Here is a 24,895-nt window from a genome sequence, read left to right as displayed (position 1 = left end):
TCTATTCTATTCTATTCTATTCAGTTCAAATCAATTCAGTTAAATAGTTAATTCAAAGCAACTAGTTCAATTAGTTCTTTTAATTTCTGTTCATTTCAGTCCAGTGTAATTAAGCTTAAAGGTACAGGTTATAGGACCTGCCACTAGAGGGCGCACTACCAAAACAGTAACAATCGCGTGGTTTGATGACGCTAAGAAGGAGCGTGGAATGATGGGATTTGTTTTCTTCTACCCAACCGCTGACTTCATCAATCAGATGATATGAAAACGATTACCACTTGTTCCACAAATATATACAGTACAGACCAAAAGTTTGGACACACCTTCTCATTCAGTTTGGAGAAAGCCTCACCAAACCTGACCAGCCAGCGTTTGCGATCACGAGAACTTGTGTAAATGCTGATGGGTAACATGAATGCAGATGACTCCAGATCGGCGATGTGGTATTTGCTTTCCCAACAAGATCCATCGCCCAACACTAAATTAATTTGCTGAATGCATAAACTGTATTTTCCTGCGCTCAAATCTGCCAATCTAAAGGAAATGCTGTGTTTGGGGTAATTTGTTAATTAGCATAGACTTTTATTACACTTTTTAACTACAGTTATTACACTTATATACAAAGCTTTGTTTTATGCTTGCTATAGAGTTTGTGACGTCACGTGCACTACCGCCGGTGGCAGTAGGCAACCGCAGTAGCAACTGACCACTGTGGCGACACGGTTGTGACGGCAACCGTCACAGCCCTAGACGAAATGCCCCACGTTTGCCGTGTATGCCCCATAATACTAATCTTGTTGATCGTTATAATAGCATACGTTTTCTGTAAAAAAACGAGATCGGCATCTCTTTCTAGTTGAAGTTTGTCGCGTAGCTCTCTCTACCTAGAAAATGCAACACCGATATTGATCCTCGCTCTTTCTCTCCTCTTGTCCCTTCTTGGGTCGTTTGGTTGGCCCATACGCTTACGTTTACGGGAGCTGTCCTTGTCGACAGAACCAGAGGCAGACAGTAAACAGTAATTATGTTCCTTAAATAAGTAACACAATCCACCATAAAACGTGCAAGAAGAAGTAAATAAGGAACAAGCTAGTGGTTTACTGGACGCTAGACAATACTACCGCATTTGTCCACGACACTGTTGTCATGTGGTTTCTACATCAGTAAAGGCGGTAACCAAGGGTAATTAATATCATTGACACTGCCCCGTGTCACTATTTAGAATGGAAATATTCTCATGATTTACAAGTAGTTGAAAACCTTAGAGGTATTGTTAGTAAAGCTGGACAAAATATATAACACTAGCCTAGTAGTTTTTGGATATTTTACTGCAAATATCTTCCAAATTGTACCTTTAATGCAGTTAAGTTCAATTTATTTCTATTCAAGCCAAGTCAGTTCAGTATAATTTATTTCAATTTATTTCACTTCAGTTAATTTATATTCAGCTCAGTACAGTTCAGGCTATAAGTAAGTTCAGTTAATTTCAATATAGTTTAGTATAATTTAGTTGTGTATAGTAGTTCAGTGAAGTTAAGTTAATTTCTATTCTGCCGTGTTTCGAATAATTTAGCAAAGTTAATTTCTATTGAGGCCTAATCAGTTAAATTTAATCTAGTTATAAATTAGTATACTTCAGTTCAATTAGTTCTGTTCATTTCAGTTTGGTTCATTTTAGTTTAGTTCAATGTAATTTAATTTAATTTACTGTAGTTCAGTTTTGTTTAGTTTAATCAAATGAATAAATTAATTCCTAATCAGGTCAAGTAAGGTCTGTTCAGTTCAGTTTTTTTGACTGAATTGAATTGATCAGTTCAATGCAAATCAATTCAGTTAAGTAGTCAATAAAGTAGTAGATTTATTTATTACCCTTTCAAACCATTAAAACAGTGGTTTACATTAAATACTTCAAATGAATCATCTAATTGAAATAAATTTGGGAAATGATGGTTGTTAATTATATATTAATTAGTCTAATGACTATTTAATAGCTGTATTTAATAGCTATTATAAACTATAATGTATCCTATATAATAGCTGTAAATAATACAGCTACAGGTTACTACAGTCTCTAGCGCAGACACACTAAACCCATATCTAGATGTATATTGGAGAATTTACAGTATAAATAATTAGAATTATAAGAAATACATTTCAAATAAAAGATCAAAACATTTACTATTTACATTTTATTTTGACCCTGCATTGTACACATTTGGACAGTTCATTTTTGCTCCAAACTCCAGATAATATCTGACCCTACTGTAAGCTTTCAGCAAGTAAACTATCACTCTAGTCACAATTTTATATACTGTATATATATATTTTACATCTTTTCAATCAGTGCTGTTCTTCTGTTCATCCTTCTGTCTGGTCATCTCGTTCTTCAACACAAGCACGAGCATTCATACAGTGAACAGGTGTAGTCCTCCTGCTTGTCTCACCATCTTTAATTTATTTCCAGACTGCCTCCAATCCCACAGTTCTTTGCGCCAGGACATTTTACATGCTTAAGAACTCAATGATCCCTCTCAGACTGGTGACAACTGACTGATATGAGACTTCAGACACGGGTCTGCATTCATTATGAGGTTCCAAACTGTCACCACAACATCTGTTCAGATACACAGGGCAAGAAAAGCAACTCACAATAATCTTTTTCATTTTTTACTGGAATTTGTTTCATCCGAGATTAACTGAGAACTGTATGCTGATGTGAAAAAGATTGAGCCATTCAGTCTAATTAAGATAGGCTGGCTAAGTTCACTGACTTTTGGTAATCCGTGTTCTTTTCTAAATTGTTCTGTGCTGCTGATGGGGTCGGTAACCTTCGCCGTAATGAGGGAACTAAACAAATCTGGAGGCCAATCTCCTCTGGCTGTCAACCTCAGGTAGCCTCATCACAGCTCTGCTTTAATGGACTGAACCCACTGCATGCTAAACAACATTTGTATGTGCACTGTTCCCGTGAAGGAATCAGAAAGTTTACTTGTTTTCCTCTTTCCATTAACCCCGTATTTAGTCTTCCTCATTGTATTGTCCTTTTCTTTAGTAATTTTATGTGCATATAAGACTTTACACAGAAAGTCAACTGTGCTGCAAAGTCACATATTCAACCAGCAACAGCAGACAGTGTGTATGGATATGATGTGATAAGTTTGGGTGATTGATGTATCCATGCAATTTTCCTCTAAATCCATCCAGATGGCTCAAAAAAAACCAAATCATTACTATATATATATATATATATATATATATATATATATATATATATATATATATATATATATATATATTAGGGGTGTAACGATACACGTATTCGTATTGAACCGTATTGGATTAATTATATTTGGAAAATAAAAAAAAGTGTGTGAAATTGAAATATAATGTTATGCGTTCAACAAGGTAGCGCAATAACCCAAACGATGTAACAGGCAATGCCCCTGACACCCCCGAAGAAAAACAACAACTTATATGTTTATGTTAGGCTACTCAGTCAGCCGCTCGCTCAATCAGTACGCGCTGAAGGCTCGTTGCAAAATAGCCAATGCGTTTAACAGACCAGAAATAGAAGATACTCCAATAACCAACAGGTCTGGTGTTTGGGTGCACTTTGGATTCCCTTTAAGCTATAATGGTGATGGCAAGAGAGTGGTGGATAAAAAAACAACGGTCGCATCTGCTACATGACAATAGGGTACACCAGCGGGAATACAAAAAAACAAAAAAAAACCACCAGCGGGAATACTTGAAACATGTCAACTCATTTACGCCTACATCACCTTAGTGTGTCAGTATCTGGGAAAAGACGAAAAAAAGGAGAAACATACATGCAACAAACTATCCCCTCAGCATTTAGACAAACATTTTCAACGGATTCAAACAGGGCAAAAGACATCACCGCGGCGATTGGTAGGCTACATTTACATTATAGCCGCGGATATGAGACCTTACTATATACCATTCATTCTATCATGACCATTATAGTTTACAGGGAATCCAAAGTTCCTGTTGGTTATTGGAGGATCATCTATTTCTGGTCTGTTAAACGCATTGGCCATTTTGCAACGAGCCTTCAGCGAATACTGAGTGAGCGAGCGCATTACTCTGTAGTGGAAAACGCAGGTTTTAAGAAAATGCAATTGAGCCCCGTTACAATATTTCTTCACGAGCCCATTTCAGCCAGACCGTAATTCCTGCTTTGTTCCAAAAAACATAAGCCCTGTAGAGAACCAATTGAGTAAAAACACACTCAATATAAAGAGTTATAAAGTTCCATGTAAAAAGTTACATCTTTGTATTTGTTCATAACTACTACAACAATATAACATTTTAATTTATGTATTTTTTTTAATAAGGAGCTGTTTTTGTTTTATACAGTATGCTGCTAAGAAAACACCATAGAAGATGGGTAAAGAATAGCTCCATCAGTTCAAAGTAAAAAAAAAAAAAAAACATAGTTTTAATAAATAAAACATTTAAAAAAAAAATCAAGAAAATTTACCGAACCGAACCGTGACACCAGTGTATCGTATTGAACCGAACCGTGAATTTTGTGAACCGTTACACCCCTAATATATATATATGTGACCAATCACGGAAAATAGGGACACAAGTCGGTTCTGGGGCATTTTGAGTTATTCACAGATTCTGAAATGTAGTCTCCAAGCTTTCCAACGATGTGTAACACATGGAAATCTGATAATATTTGGAGAAGTTGTGGCCATTTGAAGGTAGGCACTCAAAAAAGCTCAAAAAGCAGAAAATAGCCTCTGAAGATTGTGCAGTTCTCACTGCTGCGAGTGACAATGGGGCTCATTTACATCTCATTTAGATAAGCCATACCCCCTGCATAGCAACGATAGACACAACGGGAAAAATCGGACCGCATACTATTAATAATAAAGGAGAATGTGCATTGTAAATGTCAGTAATTTATCTTTTTTGACTTTTATAAAAATGATTTAGAGGCTGAAATATGTGAGTTTTATCTTTTTATAAAAAATCTTTAATCTTTAAAATGTGGCCATTATTTTTAATGTTATTATTTTAATGTTTATGTAAACAAAAAGTACATATTGATGCTAATTTTATTTGTTATTTGCTGGTGTTATTTGCTGGTTTTCTACATAAACTTGGTGAATTGATTTCATTGTGTAGCATTAGGACTTTTTTAACAGGATTCTGTGATAACCGATGAGCTAGCTTATAACAATAGGTAGATATGGGAAGGTCTAAACATGGACTAAAGATGAGATAACGTGTATGTGTTTGTAACAAGGTTCAACACAGTCTCAATAGGAAGGAAGAAGGCAGGGGTCGGCTTGTTGCTGGGACACTCGTTTATTCAGTAATACAAAATAAGAAAAACACGATGCCCTCTGGGCGTAGACAGCAAACGATTGCTTAAACACGGTCAATAACTTCAATAACTTTAAAGCACTGTTGTAGCTTCCCTAGTGCAGAACGAGGTCCCAGCGTGTCTCTCTCTCCTTCTCTCTGCGGTGACTCGGCTTATATCCGGTCTCTCCACGCCAATTACTGCAATCAAACACACGTGTTCGTTAATTGCATTTGACCTACTTACGCCTCGCTCTGCTCCCTCCGTCTCTCTCCCGTTGTGGATTCCGCTAAACCACGCCCCCCTCGCCACATACCCCCACCGCCCGACTCAGGCCGGGGAGCCGTCCGGCCTGCAGCCTCCTCCCCCCCCCCTCCTGGAGAGGAAGTCAGCCACAGCCATCTGTACACCCGGCCTGTGGATCACCTGAAATTTAAACGGTTGTAAAGCTAGATACCACCGGGTGATCCGCGCGTTGGTATCTTTCATGCGGTGGAGCCACTGCAGAGGAGCGTGGTCCGAACAGAGGGTGAACTCCCGCCCCAGGAGGTAATAACGGAGGGTAAGAACAGCCCACCTGATCGCTAGACATTCTTTTTCTATGGTGCTGTACATCGTCTCTCTCTTAGAGAGCTTCCGACTGATGTACAGCACCGGCCGTTCTTCCCCCTCCACCTCCTGGGACAGGACTGCGCCCAACCCTCTGTTCGACGCGTCTGTCTGCAAGATAAAGGGGAGAGAAAAGTTAGGTGCATTCAGGAGCGGTCCGCCACACAGGGCAGCTTTTAACTGGGTGAAAGCCTGCTGGCACTGCTCCGTCCACTGGACTGTATCTGGTGCCTCCTTTTTAGTTAAATCAGTCAGCGGGCTAGCAGTATCCGAAAAATTAGGTACAAACCTTCTATAATACCCTGCCAGCCCCAGGAACTGTCTAACCTCCTTTTTGGTCTTAGGCCTTGGACAAGTTGCAACTGCTGCCGTCTTATCAATTTGGGGACGCACCTGTCCATGACCCAAGTGGAAACCCAGATATCTTACTTCCACCCGCCCAATTGCACACTTGCTCGGATTAGCCGTGAGCCCAGCCCTCCTCAGCGTCTTCAGGACCGCTCGCAAATGCTGCATATGTCGCTGCCAATCCCCACTGTAGATGATGATGTCATCCAGGTAGGCGGCGGCATATGCAGCATGCGGACGGAGAATTTTGAAACGTGGCTGGAGCCCCGAATAGCCCGAACGGAAGAGTGACAAATTGGTGTAACCCGAACGGCGTGGTGAAAGCTGTTTTTTCTTTGGTCATGGGAGACAAGGGGATCTGCCAATAACCTTTAGTTAAGTCCAGCGTCGAGTAAAAGCGAGCCGAGCCTAGCCGATCAAGCAATTCGTCCACCCGGGGCATTGGATATGCGTCAAATTTTGACACAGCATTCACCTTTCTATAATCCACACAGAACCGCACGGAGCCGTCTGTTTTAGGTACTAAGACGATCGGGCTCGCCCAGTCACTGTTGGATTCTTCTATTACTCCCATCTCTAGCATTGCCTCTAACTCCCCTTGAACCACCTTTTTTTTATGTTCAGGTAATCTATACGGCCGGCTGCGAACTACCACGCCCGGCTCGGTCTCAACATGGTGCTGAATGAGATCCGTTCGACCAGGCAGGGGCGAGAACACATCAGCAAAGGCTGCTTGAATGGACTTGATATCAGTGAGCTGCGATGGTGAGAGGTGGTCTCCTCCAGGGGCCAGAGGGAGAGATTGGGATTTTGAACTCGCTTCTGGACCGAGATCCTCCTCCCCACTCACTACCGTCGCCAGCAACACTGATTCCGCCTCAGACCATTTTTTTAATAGGTTGAGGTGGTATATTTGATGTGCCCCGCCCCTATCCGTTCGAGCTACCTCATAGTTAAGATCCCCAACCCGCCGTGTGACCTCAAAGGGTCCTTGCCACTTCGCGAGTAACTTTGAACTAGAGGTAGGGAGTAATACAAGCACTTTATCTCCCGGTGCAAATTGACGTAGCCTAGCCCCCCTGTTGTACAACCGACTCTGTTTGTCTTGAGCCTGCAACAAATTCTCCATGGATAGCCGCCCCAACGTGTGGAGTTTTGTTCTCAGGTCCATGACATATTGAATTTCGTTTTTACTAGCAGAAGGTCCGTCCTCCCAAGTTTCTTTAAGGACGTCAAGGACCCCGCGGGGCTGGCGCCCATAAAGAAGCTCGAAGGGGGAAAACCCCGTGGAGGCTTGCGGGACCTCCCGTACAGCGAACAAGAGGGGTTCTAGCCACCTATCCCAATTTTTGGCGTCTTCCTGAACGAACTTACGAATCATGGATTTTAATGTGCGATTAAATCGCTCGACCAGCCCGTCTGTTTGTGGGTGATAGACGCTTGTTCGAATCGATCTAATGCCCAATAATTCATAAAGCTCGCGAATAGTACGTGACATAAACGCCGTGCCCTGATTGGTGAGGATCTCCTTTGGGATCCCCACCCGGGAGATTAATTGAAACAGTGCACTCGCCACACTCTTCGCGGAAATAGAGCGGAGAGGCACTGCCTCAGGATATCGCGTTGCATAGTCCACCAGAACTAATGCAAAGCGGTGTCCTCGTGCTGACCGCTCTAATGGCCCGATGAGGTCCATGCCAATTCGTTCGAAGGGGACCTGCATTAATGGAAGGGGGCACAATGGTGCTTTTGGGGTGGCCGGTGGATTCACCAGCTGACATTCACGACAAGCCGCGCACCATCTGCGCACATTCTCGTGAATGCCCGGCCAGAAGAAGCGGGCCATGAGACGGTTTAGTGTAGCCGCTTGCCCTAAATGCCCGGCCATTGGATTACAATGAGCCGCCTGGAAAAGCATTTCCCGGCGGCTTTTAGGTATCAACAACTGGGTTGTATCTTGCTTTGTCTGGGCGTCTTGGGTCACCCGATACAACCTATCTTTTAAAATTGAAAAGTAAGGATAAGAGAGTGGTTGGTCAGGGAGGAGAAGCTGTCCGTCGATCGAGCGAACCTGGTCAAAAGCATTTTTTAGCGTCTCATCGCGGGACTGTTCCAGGGGAAAATCATCGCGCTCCGGGAGGATGTTCCGCTCGGGAGCACTCGGTTCCCCTGCAACAGGTTCCGGTGGTTCCGGTTCAGCCTCTCCCACCTGCGCAACCGCTACTCCATCCCTCCCTTGTTTCCCCCAAGAGCCATCCGAACATAAATACCCCAATAATTCATTAAACGCGGGCCAATTCGTACCCAAAATTATCGGATGCCTGAGGTGCGGATTAACGGCCACCTCTACTCTATGTTTTCCTCCCCTAAATTTAATATCCACAGGCAAAATAGGGTAATTCACCACTTCCCCGTGTACACACCGAACCCTAACCATGCGGCTATTATCCAATGCCTTCGGATGAATCAGGCTTTGATGGATGGAGGATTGGTTACATCCCGAATCCACCAAAGCCTGATATGTACCCCCCCTGATACTCACTGGTATTTGGTATAAGCCAGCCTGATCGAGGGCAGCCTTTGGCGCGTCGGGGACCCGGATCAACGTCCCCACTTCCATCACCGGACACCTATCGATAAAATGCCCTGGGTCCCCGCAACGCCAACAGGCCGGCCCAGACTTTACCGCCACCCTGGCGGCAGGAAGTAGGTCAAGCGATTGGCGAGGAGAGAGCGGAGAGGCCGGGGCCTGGGGAACGGATCCCATGGGCGAGGTCCCACCCCTGGGAGGAGCCCTGGGACCTGCTGGTGACTCAGCCCCGTAATTCGTCCTCCACCTCGGGGCTAGCTTCGACGGAAGCCCCCCACGGGACCTGGGGAGAGGGACAGATTTAGGGAGAGAGAGGGGAGGGGAGGAGAGAGAAGGAGAGAGAGAAGCAGATGGTAAGGGGTCGCCGACCCCTGGACACGCCACCATTTGGTCTTCCGCCAGCTGGATGGCCTGGTTCAGCGACGTCGGGCGGTGGCACTGGACCCACTGCGCTGTCTTCCTTGGCAGCTTGGCCACGAACTGCTCCAGTACCACACGATCGATCACGTCCTCGACGTCGCTACTGTCGGCCATCAACCACTTGCGGCAGGAATCCCGGAGCTGCTGTGCCATCACGAAGGGCCGGCCAGACTCTTCCAGGGTTAGAGTCCTGAACCTCTGGCGATGTTGCTCCGGAGTCCGACCGACCCGCTGGAGGATGGCACGCTTGAGGTCCTGGTAGGCCAGGAGGTTTTGGACTGGCAGTTGGTGAGCGGCCACCTGCGCTTCCCCGGACAGCAGGGGAATGAGCCGCAGGGGCCAGTCCGCAGGGGGCCACCCTCGAGCCTCTGCCGATTTTTCAAACAGGTCCAGGAAGGCCTCCGGGTCATCCTGAGGCCCCATCTTGTTGAGCGGCAGAGGAGATGTCTGGTCTTTAAACGAAGGGGTGGCCCGGGCCTCCCGGTCTACCCAGCTCCGGAATAGCTCGCGGTCTTCATGCTGGGCCCGGAGGAGCGCCTCAAAGCGTTTGTCCTGCTCCTCCTTGATCGCCAGCATGTGTTGATGTTGTTCCTGATGAAGACCGGCGAGCGACTGGATGATGTCCGCAAATGGCGTACCTGACGGAGATTGCATGGCGGCGATGCTCTTCTTCCTTCCCGGGTTTCGGCACCACTGTAACAAGGTTCAACACAGTCTCAATAGGAAGGAAAAAGGCAGGGGTCGGCTTGTTGCTGGGACACTCGTTTATTCAGTAATACAAAATAAGAAAAACACGATGCCCTCTGGGCGTAGACAGCAAACGATTGCTTAAACACGGTCAATAACTTCAATAACTTTAAAGCACTGTTGTAGCTTCCCTAGTGCAGAACGAGGTCCCAGCGTGTCTCTCTCTCCTTCTCTCTGCGGTGACTCGGCTTATATCCGGTCTCTCCACGCCAATTACTGCAATCAAACACACGTGTTCGTTAATTGCATTTGACCTACTTACGCCTCGCTCTGCTCCCTCCGTCTCTCTCACGTTGCGGATTCCGCTAAACCACGCCCCCCTCGCCACAGTGTTCTTAGAATGAACACAAAATGACAAACTTTAATGTTTATGAAAACTCACCCCATAAGAAACAGAAAAGTATTCTTGCAGATCCGAAGTTTGCACAGTGCGTCTGTTTGTCTCTAATTGTTACGGATTTTCCCCATTTCTCTGTCTTTATCCCCATCAAATGTTACTATCGATATAGCCTCTGATATCTTACGGTCCAACTCGTCTGACGCCAGTCCAATACATTCTTCCTCGTCGTCATCTTCGCTCAGTTGTTGATTAGGGATATTATACAGTCTTATTATGCCGCTTTCATCGTCACTCAGATCGTCTTCAGAATCAGTGAGCGCTTGTTCATTAACAACACAAATGATTTATCTGAATTTACAATCAACTTTTCCAAACGTGTACATTGCATTAAGACTTTTTCTAATACTGCCAGTTACGAGTTGCGAGGGAGAGCACTCATTGTCTAAAATGTCTTGAGTTGCAAAATAAACTGAGAACAAGAATGTGCCAAGAACATTTCAACTCTCTGTCGCTAATGGCCATTCAATCCAAACTCAGGGGGTCTACAGATACGAAAATGTTCAATTTAAAACAATTTTCATACGCCTCAATTTGAAGCATTGATAGGCTATTCGTTGTAGCTTAGACGAGAGAAAAATATCTGAAAAGTTTATAACTCCTACACTGTAAACCCTATTGATTCTGTAAACCCTGTACAATGTGCTTTTTTAGCAAAGGGGTATTGCATGCATTTGACGTGGAGTGATAACAGTTTGAATATTCATGATTTTAACTTCCACTTTCAATTACTGTGAATGCGTAGCTAAGGGAAAGAAAGGTAAAAAAATGGTATTGTGTCGTGGGGGGCCTTGGAGATAAATGGCCCCGGGGCCTTTCCAAGACATAATCCATCCCTGAGGATAAGGTTTGTGATTAAAGATAGATTGTAATAATATAAAATATAATACAAAACAGTTCATTTTGTTCTTTGTTATAAACACAGTTTACAAAATATCAATAGGAACTCCATCTACTGTAGCTTAAGTTTTTACTGCGATCACACAGGTGTTTTGTCTTCAATGAAAATTAACCACATACAGTATAAATGCATACTCTATAAAATGATCGTGTTGCCATATTCATTTGATCAAATTTTCCAGTGCATGTGGCAAAGAGGTTTGCATACTTGAGCTAAGGAAAGAGGTCTAAAAATACAAATAGTAGCGTGTACAATAAACAGGTGTGTATGTGTGTGTGTGTGTGTGTGAGAGAGAGAGAGAGAGATCATGAAGACTTGTATTTGGCATATATGTTAATCCTATCTATGCAATACAGTGGAATATTGGACTTTTTGGTATATACATTTAGCTATACAGGTTCATCTCAATAAATTAGAATGTTGTGGAAAAGTTTATTAAATTAAATTCAGTGCACACAGACTGAAGTAGTTTAAGTCTTTGGTTCTTTTAATTGTGATGATTTTGGCTCACTTTTAACAGTAACCCACCAATTCAAATCTCAACAAATTAGAATATGGTGACATGCCAATAGCTAATCAACTCAAAACACCTGCAAAGGTATCCTGAGCCTTCAAAATGGTCCTTCATTTTGGTTCACTGGGCTACACAATCATGGGGAAGAATGCTGATCTGACAGTTGTCCAGAAGACAATCATTGACACTCTTCACATGGAGGGTAAGCCACAAACATTCATTGCCAAAGAAGCTTGCTGTTCACAGAGTGCTGTATCCAAGCATGTTAACAGGAAGTTGAGTGGAAGGGAAAAGTGTGGTTGCACAACCAACCAAGAGAACTGCAGCCTTATGAGGCTTGTCAAGCAAGGCTGTGATCAAGGTATACAGACTTGTCAAGGAATTTGGCTACAGTTGTTATATTCCTCTTGTTAAGCCACTCCTGAACCACTGACAATGTCAGAGGCATCTTACCTGGGCTAAGGAGAAGAAGAACTGGATTGTTGCCCAGTGGTCCAAAGTCTTCTTTTCAGATGAGAGCAAGTTTTGTATTTCATTTGGAAACCAAGCTCCTAGAGTCTGGAGGAAGGGTGGAGAAGCTCATAGCCCAAGTTGCTTGAGGTCCAGTGTTAAGTTTCCATAGTCTGTGATGATTTGGGGTGCAATGTCATCTACTGGTGTTGGTCCATGGTGTTTCTTGAAAACCAAAGTCACTGCACCCATTTACCAAGAAATCTTGGAGCACTTCATGCTTCCTTCTGCTGACCAGCTTTTTGAAGATGCTGATTTAATTTTCCAGCAGGATTTGGCACCTGCCCACACTGCCCAAAGCACCAAAAGTTGGTTAAATGACCATGTTGTTGGTGTGCGTGACTGGCCAGCGAACTCACCAGACCTGAACCCCATGGAGAATCTATAAGGTATTGTCAAGAGGAAGATTAGAAACAACAGACCAAACAGGCCACAGTCAAAGAAACCTGGGCATCCAGCCCACCTCAGCAGTGCCACAAAATGATCACCTCCATGCCACGCCGAATTGAGGCAGTAATTAAAGCATAACGAGTCCCTACCAAGTATTGAGTACATGTACAGTAAATGAAAATACTTTCCAGAAGGCCAACAAATCACTAAAAAGGTTTTTTTTTATTTTTTTTTTATTGGTCTTATGAAGTATTCTAATTTGTTGAGATAATGAATTGGTGGTGTTTTAATAAATGTGAGCCAAAATCATCTCAATTAAAAGAACCAAATACTAAAACTACTTCAGTCCGTGTGCATTTTATTTAATATACGAGTTTTAAAATTTTAGATGAATTACTGAAATAAATTAACTTTTCCATGACCTTCTAATGTATTGAGATACACCTGTATATATTATACCCTCATTGGGAGCAAAGTCGCTCTAAAATGAAAATCCTAGAATCGCCCCTGGGATAGCCGATATAGATGAGCTTTTGACAAAAAAAGCTAGGTTATTTCAACCCAACTTTGGGTCAAATATAGACTAACTCAACTGTTGGGTTAAATGTTTTAATTACATTTTTAACCCAAAGGTTGAGTTAGTCTATATTTTACACAAAGCTGACACAGCATTTTTTAGAGCATTGATAAGATACAGTACTCTTTTTACTAAATCCTCAGTCTTCTTCTTACAAGCCACCCTGCAATACATTTTGGAATAACTTTTGAAGAATGTGTTGTACACCTTAATGAAATGCAAAATGAATAAACATGAACATATTGTGGGTAAATGAATAAACTGCTTGTGAAACCATTCTCGTACATAGTTCAGTAGTCATGGTCATGGTCGTCCTAATTATTTCCATCCTTGACAATCTTGCCAAAAGCAATCTGACACTTTTGCTCACCTTGAAATGACAAACATTTATCCCTAATCATACCCTCACCAATCTCCAGCCAAAAGCAGTAAATTAATGTTATCTTTAACACAAATCCCATCGGCAAAACAAATTTTCATGCCAGGACTGGCCCCATAAGATAACCCTTGTTAGAATAAGCCACAGCATGACATCTCGCAAAGGACATCGTTTTGTCGCTCTAACTGGACTCTACCCACAGCTTCTGCCAAGTGCAATCAAGACACAATCTGAAAGACTCCCACAATTTGTAATTCAAGCGCTGAGAACCCAGTTTAAAGTTTGCTCTTTATTCTAGTTGCCATAACCTTGAATTTCAACAGCTGGCTATGACCTTATGTGTTTGAATACACTCCAGTGATCTTCTCCCATTCACACACACACACACACACACACACATATCCAGCATCCCTCATGCAATACCAAGCTCATCTGAGCCAATCCTGAGAAAGGCTTAAAATCTGTTCTATTTAAAGTGATCCTCACAACACCAGAGCGGCTGCATTTACATACGCGAACATCTCCTTCAGTTCACTGTCAAGCAGAACAAAGATGTTCAACATATAAAAATAAATAAATCACACGCTACTGACAGCCACTCTGCTAAACCTTTGTTTTAGGGTGACACATTACAAAAGGATATTTTTTCAATTCAAACCATTCAAATCAATTATTCAGAACAAAACAGATAGAGTGTAAAGAACACGCTAATTAAACCTGGTAGTTAAATATTTTATTATAAAGTAATTATGGCCTTCAAGGTTGATGCATACAAAGAGGGAATAATTAATTTCATCTACGCCTCTCATTTGAGTCTACTAACAGAAAAAAACATGCGTATTATGAGAGACTTCAGCTTGAGCTTAGCCTGAGTCTGGTAATAGCTCAAATAATGGGACGCTGTAACATCCAGACATCAGAGGGGCTTTTTCCTCATCACGACAGGTGGATTATGAGCCTGTTATGACAGTTTGAGTGTGCAGTGATAAAGGAAGACAAAGGTAGCACTGACGGATAGCTCAGAGGAGAAGTGCTGCTGAACACATGAAATATCACAGAGCCAATGTTGTAAACAAGTAAACCTCTACATGACCTTCAGAGCTGGGAAGGAAAGGCATACATATTTTATGATGGATGAAAAAGAAATCCTGGATAATATTAAACACATGTGCTTATGAAAGTCAAGGTCTGCTCACACCAGTCAAACTGCAAAAACAATTTCGCGCAGTGACTATTAACACTCTCGCAGCTCTCACATAACCATTCATTTCCTGAATGGTTGTCAGTTTATAAAATTATTTTAATTTTATGTTATATAATAATAATAATGAATTCAAATTTGGCAAACAAAGACCTCAACAAAACAACATTTTTAGCAATTTTCTAAATCAGTTCGGTTACTGAATAATAATAATAATTATTATTATTATTATTATAACTACACTACTACTAATAATAATAATCATAAAAATAATAAATTTTACAGAATTATTGTTGTTTTAATTATATAAATGTTGTTATTGTAATCTTCTAATATATACAGTAATAATAATTAATTCATACTTTGGCAAAAAGAGTCCACTGGTAAATGTTAGCAATTTTCTGAATGGTTGTCAGTTTAGTTACTGAATAACAATAATGATAATAACAATAATATTATTATTGAGTAATAATGTATTATTATTGAGTATAATGTCTTCTTTTGTGATCTGAAAAAAATAAGCCTAATGTGGCTTTAGAACAGCAACTGGCTTATTGTGGGGAAGTCTTGGCCTAGTGGTTAAAGACTTTGACTCCTAACCCTAAGGTTGTGGGTTCGAGTCTCGGGCTGACAATACCACGACTGAGGTGCCCTTGAGAAAGGCACTGAACCCCCAACTGCTCCCTGGGCTCCGCAGAATAAATATCTGCCCACTGCTCCTTGTGTGTGTTCACTGCTGTGTGTGTTCACTGCTGTGTGTGTGCACTTTGGATGGGTTAAATGCAGAGCATGAATTCTGAGTATGGGTCACCGTACTTAGCTGAATGTCATGTCACTATTAACTGTGAGTGAGCAAAATTAGGATTATGCATCATGCTTAGTTATTGTTTTGGGGCCCCATACCTGAAATATGGTCAGGGCCCACATATCACCAAGTCCGCCCCTGCCTATGGTTAGTGTGATTGTGTACCTGTATATCTTCTGTGCCGGGCTGCTGCAGCAGTTTGACGGTCCTCCTCGTCACCCTCTGGCCACGTCCTTCATGCCAGGTCAGGTTGCCCCCGGCCCTGCGTGGCAGCTGATAGTTGAGCTCCTCTGCTGAGACCGTGTGCTCCAGCGCAGCCCGACAGAAGCTGAAGCTGGACGCAGCTGTGGAGGACAGACAAACAGAGATGTTGAGACTATAGTGTCTACATCACAGCATGTTACACAGGATCATTGTCATTGTTTCAATTTTTTTTTTTTTTTGCATTCTATAATTTAAGGTTTAATATCAAATAATGACACTGGAAATAGAAGGTCAAATATACTGCTTATATTAGCAAATATAGCAATGTATAAGCAAATAGTGTAAAATATGTTCAAAATTGTAAATTAAACAGATTCAAAATTTCATGTTTATTTCAATGTGTAACTTTGTAATTATTTGTGAAATTTACTTGCAATTTGTGAGTAAAAATGGATTTAAAGACAATCTAAAACCCTTTTTTTATTATTATTTAATAAACATTATTTTATAAACCGCTTATAAAAGCTGCTTTTCAAAGTGCCAAACACTTTGTACACTATTTTATTTACTAAGCCAAATTAATTTATTGTAAAACAAATAAAAATGCATTGTGAAAAAATGTGCTTTCTTGTCATCAAAATAATGTGACAATGCAAAAATTGTAAATTTGTGATGAAGAATAAGTAGTGATGGGTATTGTTGACACTTTGATTAAATATTGAGCTAAAAAGAAAAATACTGAACACATATACATAGATGAATAATTAACTATAAGATCTATTATGCCTACATGTATTTACAAAATAAATAGTGTGAATGGTCATTTCATGCTTACTTTAATGGTCCTAAACATAATCTTTAATTACTTAACAGAAATGTTATTCTATTATAAAGCTTAAATCTCGAACATATTCAAATCTCTCACTTTTCCCTTTCTACCGTTTGCAGTCCTCCGCTGCTTTAACCAAACACCCAAATGCAAATAAAAAAAACTACAGACGTGCTTATAAAAGGACATTGGTCTTTCTTTTCCTTTCTCTAACCTTCTCCTACCCCTGGCTATCCCTCTCTTTCTGTGTATCTACCTCTCCCAGCTGGCTTTCTTATGTAAGGCCTTTTTCCAGCATAACTAATGTGATTAGTGCTACGGAGAGCACTCGGCAAGTACAAAATATTTAATGAAGGGTAAAAGATGATACCAGCACATATCAGAATGCAAGAGATTAAAAAAACAAGACTGCAAGTCAGTGAGAAAGAGAAAGAGGGATTGAGAGTGAGAGATCAAAAGTAAGGAAAGACTGTAAATAATGCATTAATGGGCATTCACAAAAACCCCATAAGCACTGAGATAGCCCTACATGGCTTGAAAAAAGTTTTGTTAGACTGGTTAAGCGGGTCTCAAAGCTCTTTGTATAGAGTCTCATTGTGTGAAGAGCTAATATCCATTGTGTTTCAAACTGTTCTGCAGTCGCCGCTAGCTCTATGTTAACTGAAGTATTATGAAAGCGACTGTGGGAAAATGGAAACTGTGGGAAAACCGGCTTGGAGATGCTGACCGCTAAAACAAAAGTGTTTCCACCTATCAAAACTATCCCAAAGGGCAGGTCAAGTTCATAGTGTAATCATGGGGTGATGGGAAAAGTGTGGATCATGGAGCAGTTTGTCAGGGTTCAGTGATGCGTTTCCTGTGTCTGGTTTCCTGACTGTTCTTTCTCTTCTGGGCGGACAGGAAACGAAAGCTGCAGTCCTATTACTGCCAATCAAATCCATGGGGAGGCAAAAATTAGAGCTCTCGACACACTGAGATGGATACGAAACACATCCCATCACTCAAAGAAAGGGGTGTGGTTAAAGTCTGTACAGCAATCTGTCAGTCATCCACAGGGGGATGCGGCTCAGAATGATATTTTCTCTGGATATCCTGCTGGATCTACCCATCTGTCCAAATTACTATGTGTCAGCATTTCAGTCAGATTCAGAGAACACACATTTCCACTTCACATCAAGGAGACATTGGCTGTGTCTGAATATGCCTACTTCCCTACTAGCAGGCAAAAAACCAATGACCTACTATTTCTGACTAATTCTATTTCCGAATTGATGCATTGAATACAAATGAATGAATTGGTTAAAATAATGATTCAATGACTCAGTCATGAACAAACACTGGATAATGTGGATATATAACCCCTCTATATCCTTAATCAATATCCCTTACTTTAGTCCACTAAAACAGTCCACTGAACGAGTAAATGAAAATGAGTGAATTAATTCAGAAACTGAGGGCAAGACATGGAAATTCAATTGGTGCATCATTCACAGTGTATGATTTCTTTAGTGGCTAGTTGTTGAGTTGACTCTGAGGTGCATTATGGGATTGATTGAGTGCACTTTATAATGTACACTATGGTTTCAGTTACCACTACAAACAGCTGAAACAGCAATTAGATAGTGCACAGGGGGTGATTTCGGACACAAGCGCTAAAATTCTGAAATATTTAATAGCATACTCCTCTTACCATTTTTACTATTTCTTTCTATGGTGGAAATAGTAATAACGTGCTAGTGTGCCATTCAGAATTTAGTTTCAACCCCAAATGATGATACATTCCTGTTTTTGAATGTACTGCTTTCAGTGATTGATTCACTGACTCATACCGACTCACTTGTCGCCACCTACTGGCATACTGATGTCACTGAAAAATCCTAAACAATAACAAACTCTTCACCATTCACATTTGATGACCAGAATAATAAACGTTAATTAGGGCTGTCATTTTACCATGTTAATTTAGCAAATAAATCATGGAAAAATAGCAAATGGAAAATATTTTAACACAATTAACGTCCAGCCTTAGACCTGTATGTCATCTAACATTTCATAGAGTTGACTGTTGACAAACATGATGCAGGGCAACGACTCACTGCATAATGTAACATATAAAATGCTGTTGTTTACCCTTAAAATGTAAGATATTGGTGCAAAAACTGCCCCTGTCTGACTTTTTGTCTCATATTTATATCATATGATAAGCGACATCACAAAAGCAGCACTATTACACAAGTTTTGTTTTTGTCCCAAATAGCATGAGCGTAAATTTGATCTTATACAACTGTTCTGTAAAAAAGAAGCTAATATTGTGCTATATTTTATATTATCTATAAAGTCACAGCAGAAACATTTACCACCACCTACTGTCAATTTTAGTTTCTTCTTTAAAGTGTAATTTCATAAAAATAAAAATAAATAAATAATAATAATAATAATTAAATTAGGTAATCATTCACCCAAAAGGAATAATTCTGTCATCATTTACTCACTCTGATGTCATTTCAAACCTGTATCATTTTCTTCCTTTTATGGAACATGAAAGAAAATAAAGAAGAATGTTAGTAACTAGAAGAAAGAAGAATGTTGGTAAACAAGCTAAAATACGGAGATGTTTTCCAAAATACTTCTTCAATGTAACATAATTTATGTTAGGCTGTTATAGCTTAAAGGTTTAAGTGTTATACACTTTGTTGTTGAATCAAATATTTTTTTTTCTAAAGCATCTAAAGCTTGATATTTTTCTCATTTAACAGAATAATTGCTTTAAATTATCTTTTGGGGGTATTTTCACAGCCAACTTTAATTTGCGACGAATTAATCGCCACATCATGTAAGTGGATAAAAAAATTTAATCAACTGACAGCCCTAAAGTAAATAAATTATAAATATATAAATATCAGAACATTTTGTCTTGATACAAAGACTATATTGTTGATTTTGGCAAATGGTGATCAAAAAAAGAAAGTCAGATGAGGCACTCTCTGAGCAACTGCTGATTTTAATACCATAATGCTGTGCCTTTTTGGCTTTAAATGACAGTTTAGATAATGGTACACTGGTGAAGACAGTCAGGTGTAATATTGGCTAGTGAGATGACTTCTGACCCTCACTGGGCTTCAGAATGTGACCTTGGCCAGAATTATCTTCAGTCCCTCGTTGTGAAGACAAAGGGCAGTCTCAACACCACCATCAGGAGAGGGGAAGAGGCAGACAGCAGAGGTCAAATGTGGACAAAAGTCTGAATATTTCCATTACATATTCTGGGATGGAGATGTACAAAGCTCTTTGAGTGCTGATGCAAGCAATAAACTGCTTAGATACATGTAACAGAAGACAAAGAGAGGGAAAGGCAAGGGCAGCTAAGTTAATGCAAAGAGAGAGAGATCCAATGACAAATGCTATCAACCCTGAAGAAAGAGTCACTCTCCTGCCTGATGTGATTGATGGAATGGCTTAGATCTTCTCCTGCCACAGCAGAAAAAGATTAATCATGAAAGTTTCCAAACTTCTTTGACATTTTCTTGTTTTTTGTTAACAGTCATTAGCAAGTAATTACCCTGCGGTTTGATATGGCTTGTGGGAAGGTCATACCAAGTTAAAGCCCATGGTAGATTACTGCAGCACTTTTGGAAAAACTCATTCCTTCCTAAAGAAAGTACTACACTACTAAACTTTCCCAGAGGCTCCAAGACTCCTTCACCTGTCAACCAAGTTGGCATCTAAAGCACTTGCATTACCTTCCCCATTTGTAAATGCCACTTACTTCCTGAAGTACCAAGCAGAAAACTAAAACAAACACATGCGTGGAATAAAAATATATGAAAACATTATAAATCACACAAGCATAATCATATTTTCTGCATAAACACTACCAGTTAAAAGCCTGTACACACCTACTCTTTCTATTACTATTTAACATGATCATTGGGAGTATAAATTAATACTTTATTATTACTATTTAACATTTTATAATAATAATACAGTCATTAAAGCCATGAAATATACAAGTGGTATGAAAAAAAAACCTAGGAATTATGAAATTTGGAAAAAAAAATTTAGTACTGCTTGTTATATTACAAATACATAAAACTTATACTACCTTTTAGAAGTTTGGGGTGTGTAGTATTTGTAAATGTTTGAATATACATTTATTAAAAATATATGGAATAATGTTTGAATATTTTGTCATTTATTTTTATAATGGCAAAGCTGAATTTTCAGCAGCCATTATTCCAGTCTGTTTTCAGGATTCTTGGATCCATAGAACAGCATTTATTTGAAAGCAATATATATATATATATATATATATATATATATATATATATATATATATATAAAATTAAAAATGTTTCACTGTCACGAGTAGGTTGTGCATAACATAGTGCATGAAGGAGTATAATCAAAGACATAGACACAACCAAACACAAATCCAAATGATAGCAGAAAAAGGAACATAAGGGAACACAGACTTAAGTAATATAAACTTAATTGGGAGAACTGAAACAGGTGTGGAGCTAATTAAATAAAAAAACATGGAAACAAACAAGGCAGGAGAACAGTAACACAGAAAACTAAACCAAAACAGATCATACATGTGACAGATCACCCACTCCCGGAACAGACAAAAAATAGTCCAACAGAGGAGGGAGGGTGGGGGTTCAGGAGGCAAGGGGCAGGCAATGGGAAATTGGCATAGTTCATAGGGCGGAGTAGATGGAGGGAGGAACCAGGAGCAGTAGGAGATCCATAGGCCAGCCAGGTTGGCAGCCCATGGTCGAGTCGATGGCTGGAGGAAACATGGTGGAGATGGGCCTAATAATAGCAGGGGACCGACTGACGGAGATGACTCTGGTGAAGTAGGAGCTGATGGGGAGCCGTGAGGATGGAGCAGACGTAGAGCCAGGGTGACACCAAGGATCCGGAGGGCCAAGGCGGAGCAGAAGGCAGGGGCGACCAAAGCAGTGGCGGGGCTCCAGAAGACTGCGGCAGTGCCGGAGTGACTGAGGATGGAGGTGGAGCCGGAGGGTAGGAGGAGCCAGACAGAGTCAGAGGGATGGAGTGACAAGGTGAAGCCAGAGGAGTGGAGTCTCGAGGCAGCAGATGGTCAACGACTGACCTAGGCAGAGCCAAAGGGACAGGCAGGCACTAGCTGTGATTTAGCTAATGAACTGGATGGTTTAAGAGGAGTTGGAAGAGGGAGGCTGGGAAGGAACACTTGGGCATAACCAGCAGACACACAGGAGATTCAGAGCTGGACGGAATCAGTGGCGAAACAGGAGATTCAGAGCTGGACGGAATCAGCGGAAACACAGGAGATTCAGAGCTGGGCGGAATCAGCGGAGACACATGAGATTCAGGGCTGGACGAAACCAGCAGAGACACAAGAGATACAGGGCTGAACTGAATCACAGGAGACACAGGAGATTCAGAGCTGGACGGAATCAGCGGACACACATGAGATTCAGGGCTGGACGAAACCAGCAGAGACACATGAGATTCAGGGCTGGATGGAATCACAGGAGACACAGGAGATTCAGAGCTGGAGGGAACTAGCAGAGACACATGAGATTCAGGGCTGGACAGAATCAGCGGAGACACAAGAGATTCAGAGCTGGAGGAAACCAGCGGAGACACAAGAGATTCAGAGCTGGACAGAATCAGCGGAGACACAGGAGATTCAGAGCTGGAGGGAACCAGCAGAGACACTGGAGATTCAGAGCTGGACGGAATCAGCGGAAACACAGGAGATTCAGAGCTGGACGGAATCAGCAGAGACACATGAGATTCAGGGCTGGACGGAATCACAGGAGACACAGGAGATTCAGAGCTGGATGGAATCACAGGAGACACAGGAGATTCAGAGCTGGAGGGAACTAGCAGAGACACATGAGATTCAGGGCTGGACAGAATCAGCGGAGACACAAGAGATTCAGAGCTGGACGGAATCAGCGGAGACACAAGAGATTCAGAGCTGGACAGAATCAGCGGAGACACAGGAGATTCAGAGCTGGAGGGAACCAGCGGAGACACAAGAGATTCAGAGCTGGAGGGAACCAGCGGATACACTGGAGATTCAGAGCTGGACGGAATCAGGGGAGACACATGAGATTCAGAGCTGGACAGAACCAGCGGAGACACATGAGTTTCAGAGCTGGACGGAACCAGCGGAGACACTGGAGATTCAGAGCTGGACGGAATCAGGGGAGACACATGAGATTCAGAGCTGGACGGAATCAGCGGAGACACATGAGATTCAGAGCTGGACGGAATCAGCGGAGACACAGGAGATTCAGAGCTGGACGGAATCACAGGAGACACAGGAGATTCAGAGCTGGACGGAATCAGCGGAGACACATGAGATTCAGAGCTGGACCGAACCAGCGGAGACACAGGAGATTCAGAGCTGAACAGAATCAGCGGAGACACAGGAGATTCAGAGCTGGACGGAACCAGCGGAGACACAGGAGATTCAGAGCTGGACCAAACCAGCGGACACACAGGAGATTCAGAGCTGGACGGAATCAGCGGAGACACAGGAGATTCAGAGCTGGACGGAATCAGCGGAGACACATGAGATTCAGAGCTGGACCGAACCAGCGGAGACACAGGAGATTCAGAGCTGAACAGAATCAGCGGAGACACAGGAGATTCAGAGCTGGACGGAACCAGCGGAGACACAGGAGATTCAGAGCTGGACCAAACCAGCGGACACACAGGAGATTCAGAGCTGGACGGAATCAGCGGAGACACAGGAGATTCAGAGCTGGACCGAACCAGCGGAGACACAGGAGATTCAGAGCTGGACAGAATCAGCGGAGACACAAGAGATTCAGAGCTGAACAGAATCAGCGGAGACACATGAGTTTCAGAGCTGGATGGAATCAGCGGAGACACTGGAGATTCAGAGCTGGAGGGAACCAGCGGAGACACAGGAGATTCAGAGCTGGACAGAATCAGCGGAAACACAGGAGATTCAGAGCTGAACAGAATCAGCGGAGACACAGGAGATTCAGAGCTGGACGGAACCAGCGGAGACACAGGAGATTCAGAGCTGGACCAAACCAGCGGACACACAGGAGATTCAGAGCTGGACGGAATCAGCGGAGACACAGGAGATTCAGAGCTGGACGGAATCAGCGGAGACACATGAGATTCAGAGCTGGACCGAACCAGCGGAGACACAGGAGATTCAGAGCTGAACAGAATCAGCGGAGACACAGGAGATTCAGAGCTGGACGGAACCAGCGGAGACACAGGAGATTCAGAGCTGGACCAAACCAGCGGACACACAGAAGATTCAGAGCTGGACGGAATCAGCGGAGACACAGGAGATTCAGAGCTGGACCGAACCAGCGGAGACACAGGAGATTCAGAGCTGGACAGAATCAGCGGAGACACAAGAGATTCAGAGCTGAACAGAATCAGCGGAGACACATGAGTTTCAGAGCTGGATGGAATCAGCGGAGACACTGGAGATTCAGAGCTGGACGGAATCAGCGGAGACACAGGAGATTAAGAGCTGGACGGAACCAGCGGAGACACAGGAGATTCAGAGCTGGACGGAATCAGCGGAGACACAGGAGATTCAGAGCTGGACCGAATCAGCGGAGACACAGGAGATTCAGAGCTGGACGGAATCAGTGGACACACATGAGATTCAGGGCTGGATGAAACCAGCAGAGACACATGAGATACAGGGCTGAACTGAATCACAGGAGACACAGGAGATTCAGAGCTGGACGGAATCAGCTGAGACACATGAGATTCAGGGCTGGACGGAATCACAGGAGACACAGGAGATTCAGAGCTGGACGGAACCAGCGGACACACAGGAGATTCAGAGCTGGACAGAATCAGCGGAGACACAAGAGATTCAGAGCTGAACAGAATCAGCGGAGACACAGGAGATTCAGAGATGGACGGAATCAGCGGACACACATGAGATACAGGGCTCATGTTCATATTTCAGTAGGGCAGACAGTAAATTGTGATCTGTTAATCTCCAGCACCCACTACGCAAAAGCGGCAAAATCCTCCTTGGGGGCGTTCGTTGGCAGGTGGGCCTTACACTGCTCGCTCAGGCTGGTGATGAAGAATATGCTTAGCCAGCGGTCCCGGGAAGTGTGTAAG

General features: G+C 42.3%; 2 protein-coding genes across 2 annotated transcripts in view; both read right to left on the bottom strand.

Annotated features, from left to right (window-relative positions):
- LOC127945044 (sterile alpha motif domain-containing protein 10) overlaps positions 1 to 24,895 on the bottom strand; it is an 80,003-nt gene that overhangs the window by 30,792 nt on the left and 24,316 nt on the right. The window contains exon 2 of the mRNA XM_052541559.1: positions 15,895 to 16,073. Coding sequence (XP_052397519.1) covers positions 15,895 to 16,073 — 179 coding nt within the window. The remainder of the gene's footprint in view (positions 1 to 15,894; positions 16,074 to 24,895) is intronic.
- Positions 5,325 to 10,339, bottom strand: LOC127945043 (putative SCAN domain-containing protein SCAND2P). The gene is made up of 2 exons (XM_052541558.1): positions 8,841 to 10,339; positions 5,325 to 5,541 (listed from the first exon to the last, which is right to left on the bottom strand). The coding sequence occupies exons 1-2, from the start codon at positions 9,960 to 9,962 to the stop codon at positions 5,539 to 5,541; spliced, it is 1,125 nt and encodes a 374-aa protein (XP_052397518.1). The 5' UTR covers positions 9,963 to 10,339; the 3' UTR covers positions 5,325 to 5,538.

This window comes from Carassius gibelio, chromosome A23, assembly GCF_023724105.1.
Source record: "Carassius gibelio isolate Cgi1373 ecotype wild population from Czech Republic chromosome A23, carGib1.2-hapl.c, whole genome shotgun sequence".
NCBI classification, from domain to species: Eukaryota; Metazoa; Chordata; class Actinopteri; order Cypriniformes; family Cyprinidae; genus Carassius; species Carassius gibelio.
This window is presented reverse-complemented; position numbering and strand designations above follow the sequence as displayed.